Source organism: Agelaius phoeniceus, chromosome 9 (assembly GCF_051311805.1).
Source record: "Agelaius phoeniceus isolate bAgePho1 chromosome 9, bAgePho1.hap1, whole genome shotgun sequence".
Lineage (NCBI taxonomy): Eukaryota > Metazoa > Chordata > Aves > Passeriformes > Icteridae > Agelaius > Agelaius phoeniceus.
In genome coordinates this window covers 22788674-22809671 of record NC_135273.1, presented here as the reverse complement: position 1 = coordinate 22809671, position 20998 = coordinate 22788674, and the positions used below count along the sequence as shown (strand labels likewise).

Sequence of the window (20998 nt, the reverse complement as noted above, 5' to 3'; positions counted from 1 at the left end):
TCCCCGTGCCCCAGGTGATGGTGCCTGGGCTGGAGGGGTGAGCAGTGACCTGGGGTGGTGCTGGCCCTGTGGCAGTGATTCCCCCAGCAGAGCGTGTCCTTGACTGGGCATGACGGCATGAGTGCTTCCACATATTCCAAAAATCAAACAAAAGATCAGATTTATCACAAAAATGTGTGCAGTTGTTCTCATTATCTGTTTCTAGCTGGGGAAGGGAGTTCTGTAAAGTAGAGGGCTAAGTGGAAGACTGCTAAAAACTATGAAAAGTCTTGATATTATGTAGTAAAATTGGTTTTAAGTAGGAAAGAAAATTTTTGTCATTGCATCCATCATAATAGAGTCATCTTTATTTTAATATAAATTCTTAAATGTTTTCCTTTGCATTTTGAACAACTGAATCCAAACCCCACTCAACTGACCAAACCAAAGTAATGCAACAGATTGTGTTGGTGCTAGATCACAATTACTTGGGTTTTTTTAAATTGGTTTCAATTAAGAAAGAAATGAAGAATGACTAATTTAAAAATAGAAATGGTCTCTGAACTATGTTTGAGTATTTTTGTACATGTTAATTGGCTGTATGTATTTTGGGTTTGTGCATGTGAATTGCTGTGTGTGCTGGTATAGTATGTGTTATCAATTTTAAGAGAATATTCAGCAAGGAGGCAATGAATAATGCTTCTAATTACAAATTGATAAACCTCTACTTGTGAGATAACCTTATTTACTCCCTTTGACTCAGACATTAAAGTGTTTAGAATGTGATAATTTTTTTGCTTTGGTCATGACTAATTCAACACCAGTCTTAAATTGTTACCTATTTTGACTGTAGTACCACTCCTCTTCTGAAATAATTTTTTTATGGAATCATAGAAGGGTTTGGGTTGGAAGGGACCTTAACCCAAAGCAAATGTATATTCATGCTAGCAACAGATATAACTAGGCAAACCTATTGCGATTTTCTTAGTATTGCAAAAAAAAAAGAGAAAGTGATGTTAAAACTAGTTTTCCTATTTGCAGCTCTGATATAGTGAGCAGAAACTTCAGTGAAACAAGTAAATCTCGTTAATAATAGATAATTACTAATTAGAAGCCTATGGAATAGGTTTTGTTTTTTTCAATTTTGAAGTTAAAATACACGTGTATTGGTGGTAAAATCAGGTTTAAAACTTTGTATATGAAATAATAAAGGCTGGTATGTGTAAAATTATTATTACTTAATTGAACACTTAACATTAATATTACATGTTAAAAATGTCTATAAGGTCCTAGAGTGTGAATCAATACAGGTGATGCAATACATGAACCATAGCTTGCAATTTTACATTACTGGAAAGTGGAGGAGGAGTCATAGCATAGTAGTCAAGAGAAGGGGAATTATGTGGGTTTGAGTTGAGAGGGAAACAGATTTACCCAAGCTAAAAAGAAAAAGTTTACCTTTACTTCAGCTAGAGAAACAGGACAGGGGTATCAGTCCTTAAGCCTTACATCTTTAACCCCTATTTATGCAGATATTCATTTGTCAGTTCATTTGTACCCTGAAGACAGACTGTACATCTTCTTTTACTGTACAGTGCTGACTGAAAAAACAAAACAACAAGAAACCAAAAATAACAATAGAAAAAAATCAAAACACCAAAAAACTCCCCTCCAAGCCAACACCCAGCAAAAAACCCCACCATGTGGAGTAACTTATAGAGCCATATGTTTTGTCCTGTCCCAGTGGGAATGTGTGTTTATAGTTTCTGGCTCAGATCCTTATTGATTCTTATGAATCAATACACCTTTATTGTTTAGGTCACTGACTTGGCGTTTCTTTAAGTAAAAACAAAACAAAAACAACCCCAAAAAAACCCCCAGAAACAAACAAAGAAAAAAAAAAAACCAACAAAGAAAAAAACCCAACCAAAAAAAAAAAAACCAAAAAAAAACCCAACAAAAACCCAAGGTAACCAGCCAAAATCCTCCTGGTTTTGTTCTGTCACTAGCTAGTTTTCTACCCTGTCTATTCTAATAATCAGGACTATAACTTGGATTAGAGCATCTGGTCCATTTGTTGATAAAGCTATGTTTTGGTTGCAAAGACACATAGGAAGAGGAAGGAGGATTGGCTCTATGCTCTAGAGATAAGTCTGCATGCATTCATAAAAGTGAAAGCCTTTGTTTTTTCATCTTCAGGGACTTCTGCACAATTAATAGGTTCAGAGGAGCTTGTGAAAGATTCAGAGTTATCAGAGGTGAAATTTTTGGATGTCTGAGTATGTTTGGGTAAAAATACTGATAGCATGAACAAATTTGTTTTCTGGGGTAGCTTTGTCACAACGTGAATATTGATGTAGGCTGGTAAGTGGAGAGGCCCTCAAACAGCTCTTTTGACTCTCCAGCAGCTCAGTCCTTGCATCAGGTTTGTCTACTCTAAAATCTTGTCCTAAGCCTAGAGAGTATCCTGGAGGGAGAGTGTGTGTACATAAGAGAGTGAGTTAATTGTAAAACCAACAAACAAGAACCAATCAACCTCCAACAAAACAAAACCTCAAACTCACACTGAGGGAAGGAGGGAAGAATTTTATTACAGTGAGTTGGAATTTGTGTTCAAGTATATAATTCTGTAATCACTTTTTCTCTGTGAAGTATTAGATTTATTTTTATACTTTTCTACTGTTTTACTTCAGCCATCTCATAAACAGCCTACCTAACAACAGTTTGAATCTGGCATCCAGCAGGGCTGACATTCTCATAATTGATATGCCTGTGTTGATGAAAAATTTCCCCCACTTAGGTTCCAGCAGAACACTCTGATTACAGGGAGTGCAGAGCACAGCAGAAAATCATGCATTTTTAAAAAATGTATTTTTTTAGATGATTGATGATCACTTTATTAAATATCACTGTTGCTAAGTCTCTGAGTAATGAAATTAAAACACTCCTTTGAGCTCCAGAGTCTGTTTATTTTTTCCCCTGCTAGCCTTTGTTGTGTGTAATTGCTTAGAACTTTGTGTAAAACATGCTTTGTTTTATAAAATATTAGTACAGATTGGAGTTTGCTTAGTTTATAGTTTTCTGTTACTCCTGTGGTTACCTGCCTGAGAAGAAATCGGTGTAGGAAAAGATTTCTGTGGATCTGAGGGATTCCAGCTTCATATTATAGGTAATAGTAGTGGGCTTTTAGAGAAAATATAATTGTTTCATCATTTTTGAATCCCATAAAAAGTGAAAAGTGAATGAAGTTTTCAAAGTTTTCCGTTTGAATTTTTAGAACTCTTTCTGTTCAGCCAATCAATAACGAGGAGACTTTGTTTCCATGGAGAGCCCTTGAAAATGTATTTGAAGTCAGGTTTTCTTTAAACACCACAGTACAATAATCTGATATGACTTAGTCTTAAGGAAGAAGCTTGCTTCACAGAAAGTTCATTTTATTCAGCAGAAATCTTTTGCAACCTGGGGCGGGGGCCACTGGATGCTTCTAGGCCATGGTGGCTGCCGGTGTGGACATCAGGTAAAAACTACACAGCAGTTTTAGTTTATTGGGCACTTTACAGGTGTTAATAAATGGAAGCATTTGAATTATGCATGGTACATCCCATGGTACCAGTGAAGACTTAGAAAGTGACCAAGAAGAAAAACATCCTTGAATCCTTTTCTTCAGTTTTAGATCTGCAGACAAAATGGGATTTGTTATACGTAAGACTCCAGCTTTTGTAACCTGCAGATCCCATTTTCCTTATTAAACTACTTTGTGAGGATAAAAGCCATACTTTCAAACTCAAAAAAAAAAAAGAGCTGATCTTACAGTTCATGCTTTCCCTCCCCAACCCCCCAATTTCCTTCAGCTGAATCTGAAATGCAGAGATATTATTTATTTCTCAAATGTATCCCCTAGTTACAAGTATTACTTCAATGCCTTGTTGCTGAATAAACTAGAATCAGATATTTGGAAGATGTGAATTACTTATGTATGAATCAGTGCTTTTTTTTTTTCCTAAGGCTTAATTAAGCCCTTTCTTCTTTTAAGAAGTAGTTAAGGTGAAATTTTTAATGTCATGTGATACTTGCATAGTCTTGTCAATGAATCTCATTCACAGATAAATTATGGGAGGGGGCACCTGCATCTTGAAAAGCTGTGTGAGGTAATTATGCAGCACAGTAAATGGAGAAAGTCTCTTATGGTAAGAGACTTATCCATGGTAAATGGAGAAAGTTTCAAGCTGATGAGTAGGTTCAGTAAAACACATCTTGTGAATAGTGCACAGTGTGACAACCTGCTTTGATGAACTCTTCAATCTTTATGCTGCTGCAAACTCTTTATCAAAATAATTAATATAAAATTTAAAAGAAAAAATTGGAGTTCCAGGCCCTGTAATAACATTATCACATTGCCACAGAATTGGAAGATATAAACAAGCAGCATTCAAGATGGAAATTTCCATAGTAGCCTTAACTTTATTATCTGTCATTGTAAACTTCTGCTCTGATTAAGGTCGAGCAAATTAAAACTCAATACTTTTTGATGATTTAACAGCTGTTATACTTTAATTTCCTCTTATTCTTATTTAATCTTACCAAAAGAGCTAGAAATTTAAATTGACCTATCCTCTCACTTCTGTTCATAACCTTTTCTGCTCAGGTGACAACAACTGCCTGCTTTGTCATGCATAATTCATAGGCAGAGTGAGTGTTCAGAGGTAACATACTTTTGTAACACATGCTGTATCTGCTGCTTTGATAAATTTTGAAACCAAAAACTGCAGACTCATGAGACAGAACAATGCCTGCCTCACAGGCCCTCTGCTACTCATGCAACTCTGCCTGGGCTGCTTCTGAGCACTCAGGCCCCTGAGGAGCTTCAAAGGGTTGCTGTTTTCATTTAGAAAATGACCTATTCAGAGTAGGAGCTTCACATAGAAATTTTGGTACAGGCAGATTCAGTCCTCCCTTGGAACAGGATGCATTATGAGAGCCAAGAATGGATACAATGTATTTTTATTTTCCACTCGTTCAGCTTCTGATTGCTTAAAAAGGCAATGTTCAATGTCACACATCAATTCCTAGCATTGCATCACTGCACACAAGAGCAGGGGATGATCTCTGTGCTGCTTTAAGTTATTCCTGTTATTTAAGGCGATGAAGTTAAGGAAGTCAAAGAGAATTCACTGAGGTTGTTCTCATTCTCTATAGCATAAGTAACAATTAATGGAGATGTATTATGCAAGTCAGAAATTTATCGATCTTTTTCTCTCTGCCTCAGATTTCAGTCAGTGTCTGTAAATTTGGAACAACTGTGTTTCCTAGTACCATAAATATATCAGGTGCTGTATTTGTAGTCTACAGGTGTTGACATTGGATAATTTGGGTGCTGCTAGTTACTGTCTAGGAAGTGAACCAAAGTAATATAAGTTACCTAAAAGAAATTTAACCTGAAAGAAGAAAAAATTCCTTGTAGATTAAAAACTTTTGTGTGCCATTTATGCATGGGAGTAATGAGATTAACATTACGTAAAATTGTTTCCATAGCAGTGGGTAATAAATCAAGTCACATCTACTTGATTAAATAATAGCACTTGTACATTTTTTACAATGTGATGTAACTGGTCTTTTAGAGGGAAATGCTGAGTCTAATATAATTATTTCAAAGTAATCATTAAAACAGTTGGCAAGTAAATCTGCATTTTCAATATTTTGAGAAGTAGAGCTGTATATCTTTGCTCCAGATTCCTGCACATTTGTGTGCTCTCTGACTCCCCCCTGCACCAAGTCTTCTTGCACTCTGAAAGCTGCATGGCACTCTGTAATCTCAGAGTGAGAAGTGTTGTGTGCTAGTAAATAGTTTTAATTACTTAATTGGCTGACCTGCTGCTCTTCAAATATTTATGTGCTGCATGCTGGAACTTATTTTCCTGCATCAGGATAGGCTTAGATATGGATTTATATCCTACAGAGAGCTGCCTTTAATTCATTGTGCTTTCCTTTATGATTGTAATACAATGAGAATAAATGCTATGCACTACCCTTGAATCAAAAATGCCTTAGAGATGACTCTTTTATCGAATTTGGCAGATGACAGAATGCTTCTCTGGCAGTCTTCAAATTATTGTTATACATATGTTTTATGATATTACCAACCTGTTATGTTTGTGAGTCTCTCAGGTTTTTTTTTTTTTTTTTGTCCCCCTGCCTTTCTCCTTCATCTTTTATGCTGTAATCTTTAAAACCTTCTGAAAAATCATAAATCTATTTATAAAAATGTATATGCAAATAAAATTCTATTTGAGGCTCCCCATTGAGGATTGCCACTAAAATATTGAAAACTTACTATTTTACGTATAAAGAAAACTCAAGTGTTTAAGTCCATCCCTTTTATGTGAAAATGTTTGATTTGAGTCAAATGAAGTTCTCAAATTCCTGTCAGCAAGTTTTTGAGGAGAAAACCTGTTCTTTTTAGCTAAGGAAATGAGTGGTTAATTCCTTTTATGTAAGGACCAATATTCTTATTTTGGAGTAGCTATAGTACTTTGTGCTTTGTCCTTTAAGCTGGGCATTGCTTTTCCTAATCCATGGATTCTTTGTGATTTTTGGGCAATAGAAATGTGATTTGGAACATGTATTTCACAGAAGAGGGGAAGAATTTCCTTCTGCAGTTCAGTCTAGACATCTTCTCTTGGATAGCACGAGTGAGAGATGATTGGGAGGTTAATGCAGTGAATGAAAACATCCTGTGTGCTAGGAGGTACAAACCTCCCTTCTGTGATTGAGCAGGATGGAGAAAAACACCCAACTGACAAGATGCTGTGAAGTGTCACTGCACTGACAAAGCAGTTTGAAACTAATTTTGTAAATGGTGCTTGAGTATATCTTTTAGTGAAATAAACTTTCTACTTTTGGAACTTTTTAATGGGTTATTTAATTGACTATTCCTGGCAGTGAGTAGTTATTTCATTATTTTTCTTACTGCTGGATATATCACATAGTCATTTTGTGAAAACTATGCTTGTAATCTAGGTCCTATAGATGAGAAAAGATTTACTAGTCATACTTCTCTTAAAATTAGAAAAAAATAAATGTGGTTTCTTTTCTGTCTTTCATTCTTTCATGGCAGTAAAAAAAAGTGCCAAGAGGTAATGACTGAAAATCTTGGAATTGCATATTACTTAATGCTAACAACAACAACAACAAAATTACAAGCAATCAACTAGAGTACTTCCTGTAATCAAGATAAACAAGTTAGGTAATTTCCCCACTGTTTCTTTCTTCTTTCTCATATTTGAGACTGTTTTCTCCCATTTGTGAAGCAGTTTGAGACTTTTGAATAAATCCTGCAAGTGTTTTGTCATCTATGACAGATAGATATTTCTCACTCAATAGGATATAGGTAATTCAGCAGTTTTCATTTCATGACAACATCTTTATCAATTTTATTTTCAATTGTGTGCTTACTTTGATTTGCCTTCTGTTAGGTGGGAGGAAGCAAAAGAGGAGGATAACAGAAAATGCATGCACCTTTTTGTCCTTTATGCTTTTCTATTCAGGAACACTTGTCTGTATTTTTAATAACTTAGTCCCATCTAAAGTTGTTTCATATATTTTTGCAAGTTTAGGTTCTATCATATTTAAGGCTAATCTACTTAAAAGGATTTTTAAAAGCATATTTTGAAAGAATGATGTCAATATAAGGCTTGAACCACAGAAAATACAGTTAAAGACTAATGCCTTACATAGTAATTGTCTAATTTACTTAATGGACATATTTCTGTGGTGTGTAGGGACCAAAGAATAATGAAAAGTGTCATTTCATTTAAATTCAGTGCCCCCATCAATAAAGTGAAATGCTTGTTTGCCCTCTTGCCTGCTACTTGGTAATTGAAAGAGCCTTCAGAGACTATTTTAATGTGGTAATAATTTGGTCTTAGTAGAGAAAATTAATAAGAAATGCTCTGTTAACTATAAAAAAGGAAAATAAATGTAAAGGCTAGGTATTGGTTTGACATTTTGTGAAATATTTTCAGGAGTAATTTTAACCTGTTCATCACTGACTTATCCGATTCTTTTATTTATTTATGTATTGCAGACAGTAAGTTCACTTGTTACATAATCTTATGACAAGTTCAGAGGTTATTTATTTCTAGCAATGTGGTCTGATACAGAATCAGAAGCTACAAAAGCAAACTTAGTTCTATTTTTATCAATAAATTTACATGAAATTTTTACCCAAAATTCTTAACTTATAATGAAAGCTTACATAACTATTGACATAAACTCCTGCTAAATTGAACCAATCATGTTTTTGAAAAGCACTGTTTGTCTATTTGAACAAAAAGTCGCAGTGATTTTCTGTCCTTCTTCATTTCCCTATGTTGTCTGGAGTTCTTAATTGCTTCTCTTTTACACGTCTTAGTGTTTAATTGTCTTACATAACTAACCTAACAGCTTTTACCAGTACGTTTTTACTTTGTGATTTCACTTTGATTATGCCTGCGTTGTCTGTCTTTGTGAATATCAAGACACTTAAAATCCTACATGTGTTTATCTTTTTAAGATCCCTATGCAACAGAAACTGTTGTTGCTCTTGTGTTGTAGCTGCAGGGTGGAGACATGAAGAGGTTAGACAATGTGACTGAGGACTTCCAAAATTTGATAACAGAACAGGGACATTGAGCATGCCTCTCAATTACTAGGCTGGTATGGAAATCTGCCAGACAGTTTTTCAGTTATTTGGAAATACTGTTTCACATCAATGGAAGTGTTACATCATAACATTTCCATTAATGTGTAGAAATGTTTAATCTTTGAAATGAATCTTTTTGTACTTCAGATTTCAGATAATGTAGGTGTCTGCTGTTTCATATTCTTAAGTGAGAACCATACCCGGGAGCTCTTCGTTTGACAGACTGGAGAACTATTTGTGGAATCATGGGTGGAACACTATATTTTACTAGTCTAGTTTCTCTTGTCTCTCAGGTCAAGGTTTTAGAATTAATTCCTCTACTGCAGCAATTTTTGTCAGTCAAAGCAATGATGTGAAAAGGGAATTCTGTAAGAGTAACCTGTACCAGAAATATGAAGGTCGCAGAACATGAAATCTGTGGGCATTACTGAAGGTTTGGACAAATGCAACAGAAAAGCTGCCAGAAGAGGAAAAAAGATTTTCTGGTGGTCAGCATAGAAAGTAAGGCTCTGATTGTAAGGAAGGACTGGCAAGGTGCTTCTTAGAAATCCTTGGGAATGCAGAAAACAGAGTATAACATCTCAGTCTTAAACTAATAAGAAAACCTTTGTATTCTATTTTTGACTTATTTTTCTTCATCTTCCAAATTTGCAGACAACAAATTTATATGGCTTGTGAATATTTTATGAGAGCAAAATGCTGGGTTATCTTATCAGCCATGTTTTCCACAGATCATTCTGGTTCTTTTATTCGGTGAAAGGAATAATGTTTGTCTGGGTATCAATAATTAATCTTTTGAAACAAGTTGAACCATAGCTACAGTATGACAACTGACGTCAGTGTAACCTAATATGCAAAGAAATGCTGTGCTAGGCCAGTTTAGAAGTACCTCTTACCTCACATTTAGTTAGTTTAGCCTTTGCTTTCTCTTTTCTTACAAGTCTGACTTAAAAGATGTTTGGAAGTCTCCATAAAGCTGTTCATTTCTCACATTGCCATTTGTTTTCTTTATTAATATTCCAGTGGAAACGTGTGTTTCCTAAACTGCACTAGAGCAGGTGAACAGCTGCAGGGTGTTTTTTTTGTTTTGCTTGCTTTTAGCTCTGGATGAACTGGTACTCAGTAACTGTTTAGATGGAGACAATGGATGGTAACTTTATCTGACAGAAGGCCTCTGCCATGGCAATAGGTACCTGAAGTCTTAACACTCACTCTACATTGCCCAGCTTCAGAGAATCCAGCATAATATTATGGTTTTATAGAAATTTAAGACCCCTATTTGGAGATGTGAACGTGGTGAGTGGACGTATTGAAGGACATGAAATTAAATTATTGATAGAAGTCTTTTAAACACAGTGTTTTAGACATTTGCCCAAGAGAAAGGAGAAATAGTCTCATATGCAAAATTATTCCTCTTCACACAGCACCTCTTGGGGAAACAGGTGAATGAAAAGGAAAGAAAGGTAAATACAAATTCCTAATTTGTAAGAATGGCATTATCATAGTGTTGTTGATTGATTTAAAACATTTCATAAAATGCCAGGCTCTAGGAATGCAATGCTGTTAATTTAAGGGCAGTTAATAGAGATAAAATTGTTATTTGCTGGCATCATTATCTAAAGCAGCCCTTTCCTAACTGCTCCAAATGATGTTTTCTTACTGTATTTTTACTGCATACTTTAAACTAGGAGCAGCTGCCATTCTGACAGACCCTTTCTAATCTCATGTTATCTAGGGTGGAAGTCAAAGGCCAATACTGTATTTGCTTCATCGGTGTTACTGTTTTTAAACATCTGCTTAGACTGAGCATACTACTTGCTCTGGAGTGATGTGGTCATGACTCATGGCTCTTTATTCATTACAGGTGATACTTAATGATTTTTGTGTAATATTCATCTGGTTACATGTTAGGTAAATGAGATTACCAAATCCTTTTTTTTTTGTTTCATCACACTTCAACCCAGGTATTTTCCCTCACATTATTGACTCCCTGTTTCATATGTTTTAAAACATATTTTAACAAGATAACGAATTTTTTCAGTACCATACATCAGAGACTACTTTCAGGTTGTGTTCATGTTGTCCTGTGTTTTAGGACTTGTAAAAAGATTATTCTTAGATGGTGTTTTAAGGTTTCATAATAATTTTTTGATTTTATTTTGTGTTGTCCTCAGTTGGATGAGGTGTCTATGCAGTGGTTCTATGTCTGTATAGGTATTTTAGAGGTGAAATGGAAAAGATAGGACTATGTTTTGAAAACTGTTGCCTGTTTTTGAGTGAATTTTGCCTTTGAGTTCTTCCTTAAGATGACTGTCTTCAAGAATCCCAGAACTTATGTAATCTAAATCAATATTTATTGCTGAAAATAGAAGACAAACCATTGAAGTTCCTAGTCCAGGTCTGTGCCAAACCATTGGTGGAACACTGAGTACTGATTCCTGTACACACACCACCTCATCATGCTAGTCATTTCCATTTAGTCATTAAGTTCAGGAAATATATATTTCACAATATACTGCTTCTCACTTAATCTACCTGCATGTTCCTGCCATGAAGTAATTAAAATAATGAAAACTGGTAAGCAGAATGGGTAAAGATCTCTTACTTGTAATATTGAACTTGTAAATAATTAAGCAGCTATCATCACTGTCAGGTTATTACTTTAAGCACCTTTTTCAGCTGTTGGTGTTGGTTACTCAGTGCACTGGGGTGAGGAAATAGCAATCAAACAAGACTGTACACTTAATAACAGGACTGAATTTTTTGTTCAGTATTAAAAAAAAACAGCCTTTAAACCTCCTTTAGTGATCACTGCACAATTGCATAATGACTTGGGGATAAACTTTTCCTAATACTCAACTGCCAATTAAGTAAGATAAAAGCTAGCCATGTAGATGAAAAATATAAAATATCCCAAATGAATACAAATATTACATAACAGCAACTAATCTGCATGTTAATTATAGCTACAATAATGGCAGGAGCTAGGCTGATCATGACAGTCTGTTCCAAATCATACTTGGCAGGGGATTATTATTTTACTTAAATTTTAATTAAGAAATAATATGGGTGGGAGATTTTAATAGAGGTGAAATAAGTAGCATAAATACAGAAATATAGCCATTCAATGCATTAAAGACTTTAATACCTTTAGAGAATCAAATACTGAATAGGTTTGTCATGTTTTACTGCTCTATTCTATTGGCAACCAAAAGTCAATACAGCAAAAGAACTGTAGGTTATGAAAACCTTTTCAAAATATAAAAGCTACCTTTCTCCTTCAATTAAGTAAATTGCCTACTATTTCATTGAGTGCTAGGAAATTTTAAATTATTTTTATATCTTATGAGCAATCACATCTATTGACAAAAAGATTGGGGATAAGGAACATGTACACAATAAAAGAATTTTCTAACCTTAATACAAGTTCAATAAAATTGACTTCTTTATTCAGCTTTTTATTTAGTGATCTGTAGTTCTGTGACTTTCTATAGTGAGGTCTGCAGCAAGGTGTGCATCTGTGCTCTTTTAAGCAAGCGCTGCTGGGTGCAAAGATCAAAAAAGACTGTGGCTTCATCCTGGCTCTGCCAGTGGCATCTCCAGTGACTGAGTTAGGCATCTAATCAACACCTCACTTTCTTATCTGAGAGGAAGAGATAATTATCCCTCCTTTACTATGAAAACCACATTAATTCATTCAATAGAAACTTGTACGGAGTATGAATGTTCACTGTGCAATGCATAGGAGGACCATGGAGCAAAATCTGGTGTGAAGCGAACAGTTCTGAAAGACAAGCTCTAGCAGTTAGAAAAGGCAGAGAAGCTGGTGGGAAGAGAGAAAGAAATGTTATGTGTGGTGTTTTAAGCAGTCTGTAGCTGTCAGGGCTGTGGGGCTCCCGTGGGCCAGGGGCCTGCCCAGTGCCATGGCTGGGCTGGTGGGACAAGGCCTGGCCTGGAGCCTTCTTGGGCCAGCCTGAGACAGCAGCCTGTGGCTCGGGCAGGGGGAACTGGCTGTGGCCTCACCAAGGCTGGAAAGGACAGGGCTGTGGGAGCCCTGGATGGGGCTGAAGGGGTGTCCTGGGTCACAGAGGGCATCTGAGTCAGGGGAGACGCTGGGGACAGCAGCTAGGACCAGTGAGGCCTTGGAGATATGTCTAGACTGCTTAAGCTTCAATGCTGTTTGGAGTATAGAGCCTAGTGTTCTCTTTCCTAGTTTGTAATCGAACCCTTGATGGTGGTGAAGGCATTTCTTTGGGTCTGATCTCTATGGCTTTGGGTCAGTAGTTGGCTCCAGGCAAGCATTGCTCAGCTGGAGACACCTCATTCCGAGTTGTACCTCATTCTGTGTCGTACATCGCTGTCCTCTGCGTGAGCTCATCCTGTAGGTTGTGCTCCATGCGTGCGTGTGCGGCACAGGATATGTATTTCAATGCCAAGTGCAGAACATCTGATTCACTGTGTCCAAATTTGTCAGTGAATGAGGTCCAGCTATGCAAATACAAAGTAATTTTAAACTTATGTTGCGTTATTTGCTTGGGAAGTGTACTGAATTACTGTTGTAACTCTGAATAATTTGTTATTATCAGTATAGTAACATCACACTTTGCTGTAATCGCTAGTAAGAACATGGAGCCTGCTTTCTGGGAGGGAAACTAATAGAGAAAAAAGAATCTGATTAGCTAATTAAGTTGCAGTGTTGAGCTTCTCTGAAAACAACTGTTGGCCTCCATTTAACATTTTTAGCATTGTTCTACTGTTCGTTGCTGACAGATTCAATGACATTGCTTTATTAGTTCAGTGTTACTCTCAGGAAGTTCCTGTACCCTTGTGTCCAGCTGTGTCCTCAAGGCCGTCTCACAGCTATGGGTTTTGACCATCACAGGATATACTTCTACTGTAGTAATTATCACATAACCACCATTTATACAGCATCTTTGCTTGTATAAAGATATCCCAAAGGGGATTAATGGCAATTGATTTCCTGCTTACTGGCCTACAGACAAGTAATCTATAAACAAGATCCTTCAAGCTGTTGGTCTGTGCAGAGTGCTTGGAACACTAATGCAGATCTAGTGCTCAGGACTTGCTTCAGTGATGAATTTTGCTGCCTCTCCTATTTTTGTTTAGCATAAGTTGTCAAGTGTTCAGCAAGTCATTAGTATTATGCTGTCACCAAAGTATCACTGTGCTTGTGGCACAGTGGTACTTTGCATGCAGTATGATTTAAACACTGTACAATCCACGCTGGCTTTTCCTGGCATTTCCCTTGATGTTTGTGCAGCACCCATGACTGTAGCACATCACAGGCAGTCACAGAGCATGGCATCCTTGCTGCAGCATCCATGAGAGACTGATATGAATTCCAGTGTGTGTTCCTCATCAGTGAGCTTGGTGCAGCTGAGGCTCCTCTAATTTCTAGCTCTTCTTTCTGTGAGAGCCACTTACTGACAGAATAATTCCTGTGATATATTAAACACTTGCATTGAAACACAGGTTCACTGATAGCGCGGCAGCTCCCTGCAGATTCTTTATGATGGATTTTGTTCCCCTCACACTTCATAATTGCTGTCTTGTTACATCATGCTTCTCAGTGAAAGTTTACTCAGATAATTAATTCTAGTGATGGGAAATTAAAATTATACATGAATTATGTTCACACCTACTATGCAGTATTTTGAACTGATACATCGGAAGCTCTTTCGGTGTATGTCTGACAAATTCATTTGTATGTAACTCTGTAATTGCATACAGGGCTGTTGTCGATGTTGCTTGCAACAAAGTAACATATTGTATATTTAGTGCTAAGTATATGTTTTGAAGATGTAATGTCAAGGAGAGTATTATTATCTAGTTAGTCTGGTACCTTATAGAACATTTCTATTTCTCTTATTTCTAAAAATGTGGCCAAATTTGTTTCACCTAGTAGGGATCCAGGAAGAGAGATTTTCTGGTTTTTATTACTATTCTTGGCCCCACCTATATACTGACTTTCACTGTCAAATTGCTAAACATTAACCCAAGTACTTACTTTTCAGGAGGCCCAGAAGATCAATGGTGGTGGAGATACACAGGCAGATGGAGCCTGCAAACCAACAGATGAAAAAGAGGAGAATGTGGCAGCAGAAGTGGGATGGATGACGTCTGTGAAGGATTGGGCAGGAGTCATGATATCTGCCCAGACATTAACTGGCAGAGTACTTGTAAGTTTTCTATGATTTTCTATGTTTTTATTTTAAAGGAAGCACTGTGTCCCAGCATTAGTGGAGGATTTTTGATTGGTTTGTTGCATCAGCACTGAGTCAATCCCAATTTTCTCTGCAAAATAGCAGACTAGTTCCCACTGCAAGAGAGAAGCAGAGACAGCAAGTAAGAAAAAATGACTGCCAGTCCACTCCCCAGCCTATTTCATAACTCTGCCCCATGATTTTGAACTAAAAACAGTGAATTTATTAATTTCATATAAGGTGTTAAAACTATAGACCTATTTTATCTGAAAGTAAAATTGTACCTGGAAGAATGGAAGCAAACTTGTAAATTAAGCCCAGTGTTACAAATGTAGAGAGTGGTCAGAACTGTAAAGCAAAGACAAGATTGAAATGACTATGCAACGAGATTTGTGATATATTCAATAGACTAATAATGATTTTATATTCCCTTTATATTTTTCTTTATTAGTGTAAAAATCCTTCAGACCTGTGAGCAGTTACATATCAAATGGAGACAGATGATGATAATGTGTGGTTTAAAGGGAAAAAAAACTTTTTCATTTTTCACTTTATTTAAACATAATTGCTTTAGAGCATTGTCAAATAGTAAAATGCAGGGGCTTTCTGTGGAGTTCACTGCAGTAAAAAGTGTCTCCTATGTAATTTGGATTAATTTTCTTTTTAGAATGCATATACTTATAAACTAGAAGCTAAAGTGATTAAAATCCCATTTAAAACTTCAGAGAATCCCAGTGAAATTTTGTAACTGGTTTGAAATATAATCATCACTGAAATATAATGTTCTTGGTGCCACAACCTTTGAAAATGTGACTTTTGCTCTTAAACAATGTGGATGGGAATTTGACATGTGATTTAAAAATGTGTCCATGTTAAATTGCATAAGCACGACTTGAGAACGTGCTAATTGAACCCATGCAGTTCTGTTTGCATTTGATGTTGAATGGCATAAATATAAATAACAGTAAAACGTACAAGTTTGAATAAAATCTGTTCAGGAAAATACTGATTTACTTTGAAGTGCTGTAAAATGCTGTAGATGATGGAAGTATCAGATTTCTGAGGTGAGTTTCTCAAAGAAGAATCAGACACATTCATAATTAATCTCAAGATGCAGGAAATTAAACATGTTTATGAACTGATTTTGCTTCCTGAAATTATATCATTTGAGTAAGAAGAAAAAGATTTACTTAATTAGATGGAGTATTTGATATACAGAATGAAGTCATATATATATATATTGTTGAATTTGACACAGTTCAGTCTATGGAAATCTGTAGACCCTTGACTGGCTTCTGAGAAATTATTAAAAAAGGGTAGAGGGCCTCACTACTCATTTGGGAAAACCAGTGGATCTTTCATTATATAAGTATGTATAGTAAATTTTCCTGGGAAATATAGATAGGTATTTTATGTGCCTTTTGGTTTGTTTCCTTGTGTGTTTTGGTTTTTTTCAGTATTTTTCGCAACTAGATTTGTTCTTGCTGCTTTTTATTTAATTTTTTTTTTTTTTTTTTTTCTGAATGAGAGGACTCAAATTTTTTTAGTGTTGAGGGGGAAAAAATCCCCACAACCTCTTGTGATATGTAATAGTTTTCTAGCTGCCAGAGTGAAATTTAATAGTTCAGAAATTGTGGGGTTTCTCCCTGTTTCCAAAGACACAGTGGCTGTTATCTCCTTGCTTTAATGACAATAGGAGCTCAAAGGATAATTTGGTATTTGACAGATAAGAAATTGGACAAGCAGGTGTGATTGGTATACATATACATTTTTTGACAGTGTTCTTGACAGTATCAGCTATTTTACCAGCTTTTCAAAGCAGGAAGAGAAGCCTTCAGTGAACATGAGTATGCAACATGTCAGAATTCAAATATGAAGTTTAATACGCTTTCTCAAGGATAAGACAAGTTCTCATAAATTTCTTTTTTTTTCTTTCTTTTTTTCATTTTGGATCCCTCTCATCCTGGAAATGTCCTGTCACCAATCTTCTTGTGAAATTAACATAGATTTTTTTATTTTTTCTGAGCATGTGTAATATTCTTAGGATGCAGTTAATCTGAATAGGACTTAATTTAGAGTAAAATATATTAATTGGCTAGAGAATAGGAATTGAATGCATGCTTCAGTGATTTAGTCTTTCATACTCATAATATTCTAAGCCTTTTACAAGTCCAATATGGCATTAGTTTTGCAGCAGTGAAGCACATGCATTCTTTGATAAAACAATTTGCTTTGCTCTGACATTGCAAATTTTCTTAGATAGTTAGGCAAGGTTTGGTGGGACTTAGAGAATATTCTAGTCAGGCAAAAATAAGTAGTGCCATATCTTCCCTTTAGCTGTGGTCTAGGTTTCTGAACTTAAAGGAGAAAAGGGAAAGTCTTTCCCAGCTTCTAGATCTGACTGTGCACTGGCAGGAATCACAAGATGTTCCATGCCCTGAGTGATGTGGTGTGGTTTTGCTGGTGGCCCACCCCTCTTTTTTTTTTCCCTCCTCTTTTTTGGTTTTGTTTCCTGCTGCCTTTTTTTTTTTTGAAGTTATTTTAGTTCTTGGAGATGGAAAGAATCCCGGATGTATTTTAGATTATATACTATTACATTTGTATAAAAGTTCCCTTTTCCTCATCGTGGTCAAGAAGAGAAATGACATAAGGATTGAAGAGCAGATTCTTCCCTAGCTGGGGCATTTGTAGCAGGACAGTGCCCAAACTGCTGGGCATGTACCTTGCAGTGTGTCAGTGGAACTGCACAGATCTGATCATTGCAGATGCTCAGACATTATGAACTTCTTGTCAGTGTTTGGCACTCACCTGCCAGCTGTTCATGGGGAATGGTTTAGATTCTGCTCATCCCTATTGAGAAATTAACCTTGTCTGTTTAGTTATTTTTAGTCTTTGATAGGCCTTGGTGGCACATAAATGAATCCAAGGGATGAGTTCTAGATTGCCTTAATCTGTGACAATGATGGGGGCTATTTCCAGGGTTTCCATAGGAATAGGAACAATGTTCTCCATGTAAGTTCATGAGGTAATGATAATGGAATAGAGTAGGAAGTGTTGAGTAAGTCTTGTTTGTTTCTATGGTAACTGCAGCTAGTTTAAATTTCAGTTATGCATTTTCTGAATATTTATTTATTATTGACAATAGCGAGGGGGTTTTTTGCAGGCTTTTTTGCTCTGGATTGAAGGGTGGGCTTCTGCCCAGAGTCTGGTGAGAAAGTTCTTCTATTGCACATAGGTCTTTAAAACTGCACGTAGGTGCTACATTTAGATGTAGCGGTTCTGATTGTTGCTGTACTTTTTATTTTTGGGAAACTGCTGTAATTTCAGTGGATCTTGTACTTAAAGGAATAATGCATGGTGATTCTTGGGGTGTCCTCTGCAGGACCAGGAGCTGGATACAATGATCCTAATGCATCCCTTATTTCAGCATATTCTATGATTAACATATGCTAATCTTAAATTTTCTTTTCTCTGAGGTTTTTCATGAGTTATATGGCTAATCAAACATAAACTGTATTTTTTCTACTCAGTTTTACCAGTTTTAAGTACTGCTATGTGAAGAATGGATAAGGTTAGCATAAGGTACATGAACTGGTAAAATCAAATGAAGAAATGAATAAACAGTACATTTTATAATGAAATGACATGAAATACACTCAGAACTGGACTTAAAACATTGCATTTGAATTCTTAACTCAAAAGGTGGAAAAGTAGAAAATTAGTGTATACATAACACGTGCAATTTATCTTAATTAAAACTCCTTATTTTTATAGGCCTCCTTTTTGTAAGCCAGATCTCACTCTAGCCTAGTCTACCTTATTTTCAGTCAGGTTATAGCTGCTGCTATGGAAGTTACCCATTTTAAAGTTATCTTCAGACTTAGGGCTGTGTTGCAGTGACTTTCATGACCTTTAGATAGTTGACCATGTTTTCAGAAACCATTCTAATAGTATTTAAAAACATGAGGCTTTTCCTATAGCGGGAATAAATATCTTCTGCTAAATTTTTTTGCAAGTACCACTTCTTTTCTTGTCTAAATTAAGGTATGCATGGCATTCTGTCATTAAAATGAAGAAAAGCAAACACACTTTTAAAATAATATATTAAGTTTTGAATGGTGTGATTATTTGGAGAAAGTCATGAAAGTGTTTGCTCTTCAGAAGGCGAACCTGGATTAGGTCAGCTTCTGTTAGTGCTTCATTGGTGAAAAATTGTTGTAAGACTGCACTATTGATAACCTGTATTGCTGTATATCCATGTCAAACATGAGTTAAGGGCAAGTCTTTGCCACTTTTTTCTTGCATGAATCTAGCATGAAAGTGTGTAAATACAGAAAAGTGCCTTGTGGTGATGCTGTGCTGATCCTCATGATCAGTGTGTAGTACAGGGGAAATTTGCCTTCCACCTATGGGGCACTGACAATAGCCAGGTATTGAACAGAAGATACTAACACAATTTTGCATATTTACAAAGCTTACTGGAGGAGGCAGATGGCTTCCCCTAAGGCATTTGTGCTGTTCCTATGTGGAGGGCTGCTCTGATGATTCAGTTGATAATATTGGGGTTTTTATGTGTTTTTTTTTTTTCCTCTTTGTGCTTAATGTATTTGAAAAAATAGTGCTTGTAATCAAAACACTCATGTGATAATGAATATTTTTGAAGAAAATTCTGTGTATGTTTTTGTACAGCTCTCCCATCATTCATTGTTCTGAGGCATGGGGTAAATGGAACAAACTGCGAAGCTTGTGGTAAAAAGAAAAATCTCCATTTTGATGTTTGGCAAAATTTTCCACACAAAATATTGTCTATCAAAATCAGTTTCCTTTTCCTTCTTACCTATTTTTTTTTCTTTTTGAAACTGTTTTTAGGTATTTCTTGAATATTCAGAGGTTTCTTGAGGAATATTCTCAACATATTCCTCCTGGTGTCAGTAGTTTTATGTGGCTCCTTAAATTTGCGTTGCTTTGGCACAGGAGATTCCTCTCTGCTTTAATTAATGCTTTGTTTTAGCTTCAAATGCTGCAGCAGAGACAACTTCAAAGCTTACTACCAAAGCTGCAGGAAGTCCCACTTTTCTTGTGAAGTCTGATGTTTGTACTGGTAAGGTTTGGAAGGCTTGGTTCAATTGAAGTAGTGGTAACTCTCTATTTGCCTTTCTGAAAAGGGAGCAGGTAATCCAATGGTAGAAACTAGCATGGAGAACTTGTCAATTAGAAGTGAAAATCAGGGAATATTAACTGGTTGTTCCATATGTTTCACCTAGAAGCTGGAAGCTCTCAGAGCCTTCCATAAATCCACAGCAAAATGCCATGAGTTTAAGGGAGAAACTTCCTTGTCCTCTTGAATGATCTTGCTCCTCCTTCCTAGTTAGAGTCCTCATCCTGCAGGCACTTCCCTTCAGCTTGGGATAAAGACAGGAGAAAATATTTTGAGTAGGGACTGTGGGGAAAAAGGCAAAGAGACAGAACTTTAGAACTTTTCAGAAGTTTGAAACAGTCCTGGTGGCTCTTTGAGTCTCATGAAAACTGCTTCTATTCATCAGAGCTATCTAGGATAGGTGGGTGAAAAGGCAATTTCTGCAATGTAATGCCATGTCTTCTTATGAGCTATGGAATTGCTAACTGTGACTGTGAAGAAGGAGTCACAAAACTGACTTAATTGAGGCAGGGTAAATATAGAATGGGAAAGGAAACAGAATCTGATTCTTCCTCTATTTCTGGTCCAAACTTAATAAAATAAAAATTTCAAACACAGTGTACTTGTTAGTGCTTAGAATGGGGATGCCACTTGGGAACTAAAAGTGAAGTGTGGAACCCAATCCTGCCTTCTGTACACTGCATGCAAACTAAGCCATCCAGTTCTGTCAGATGCCCACAGTCCCCTCATTGAAAAACATGTAACTCCTACAGACTGTTAAAAAAATCAGTTTGTGCCTGTCAGGGGTAAAATCTTGTAAAAATTACTTCAGTAGAGATGAGTAGATTTTAGTGAGCCATCTGATTGTTGTGATATACAAAATGTGATCCTGTCATGAGCCTGCTGTAGAATACTAAGCTCTTGGTTCTTGTCAGCCATTATATTTAATCCTGTAACCTGTATTCTGAAGGTGAAGGT

The 20998-nt window shown here is 36.2% G+C and overlaps 1 protein-coding gene across 27 annotated transcripts in view; it reads left to right on the top strand.

Annotated features, from left to right (window-relative positions):
• Positions 1 to 20998, top strand: part of KCNMA1 (potassium calcium-activated channel subfamily M alpha 1) — a 414944-nt gene that overhangs the window by 101602 nt on the left and 292344 nt on the right. For all 27 annotated transcript variants that reach the window (XM_077183251.1, XM_077183250.1, XM_077183249.1 and 24 more), the window contains one exon: positions 14695 to 14859. In XM_077183251.1, coding sequence (XP_077039366.1) covers positions 14695 to 14859 — 165 coding nt within the window. The remainder of the gene's footprint in view (positions 1 to 14694; positions 14860 to 20998) is intronic.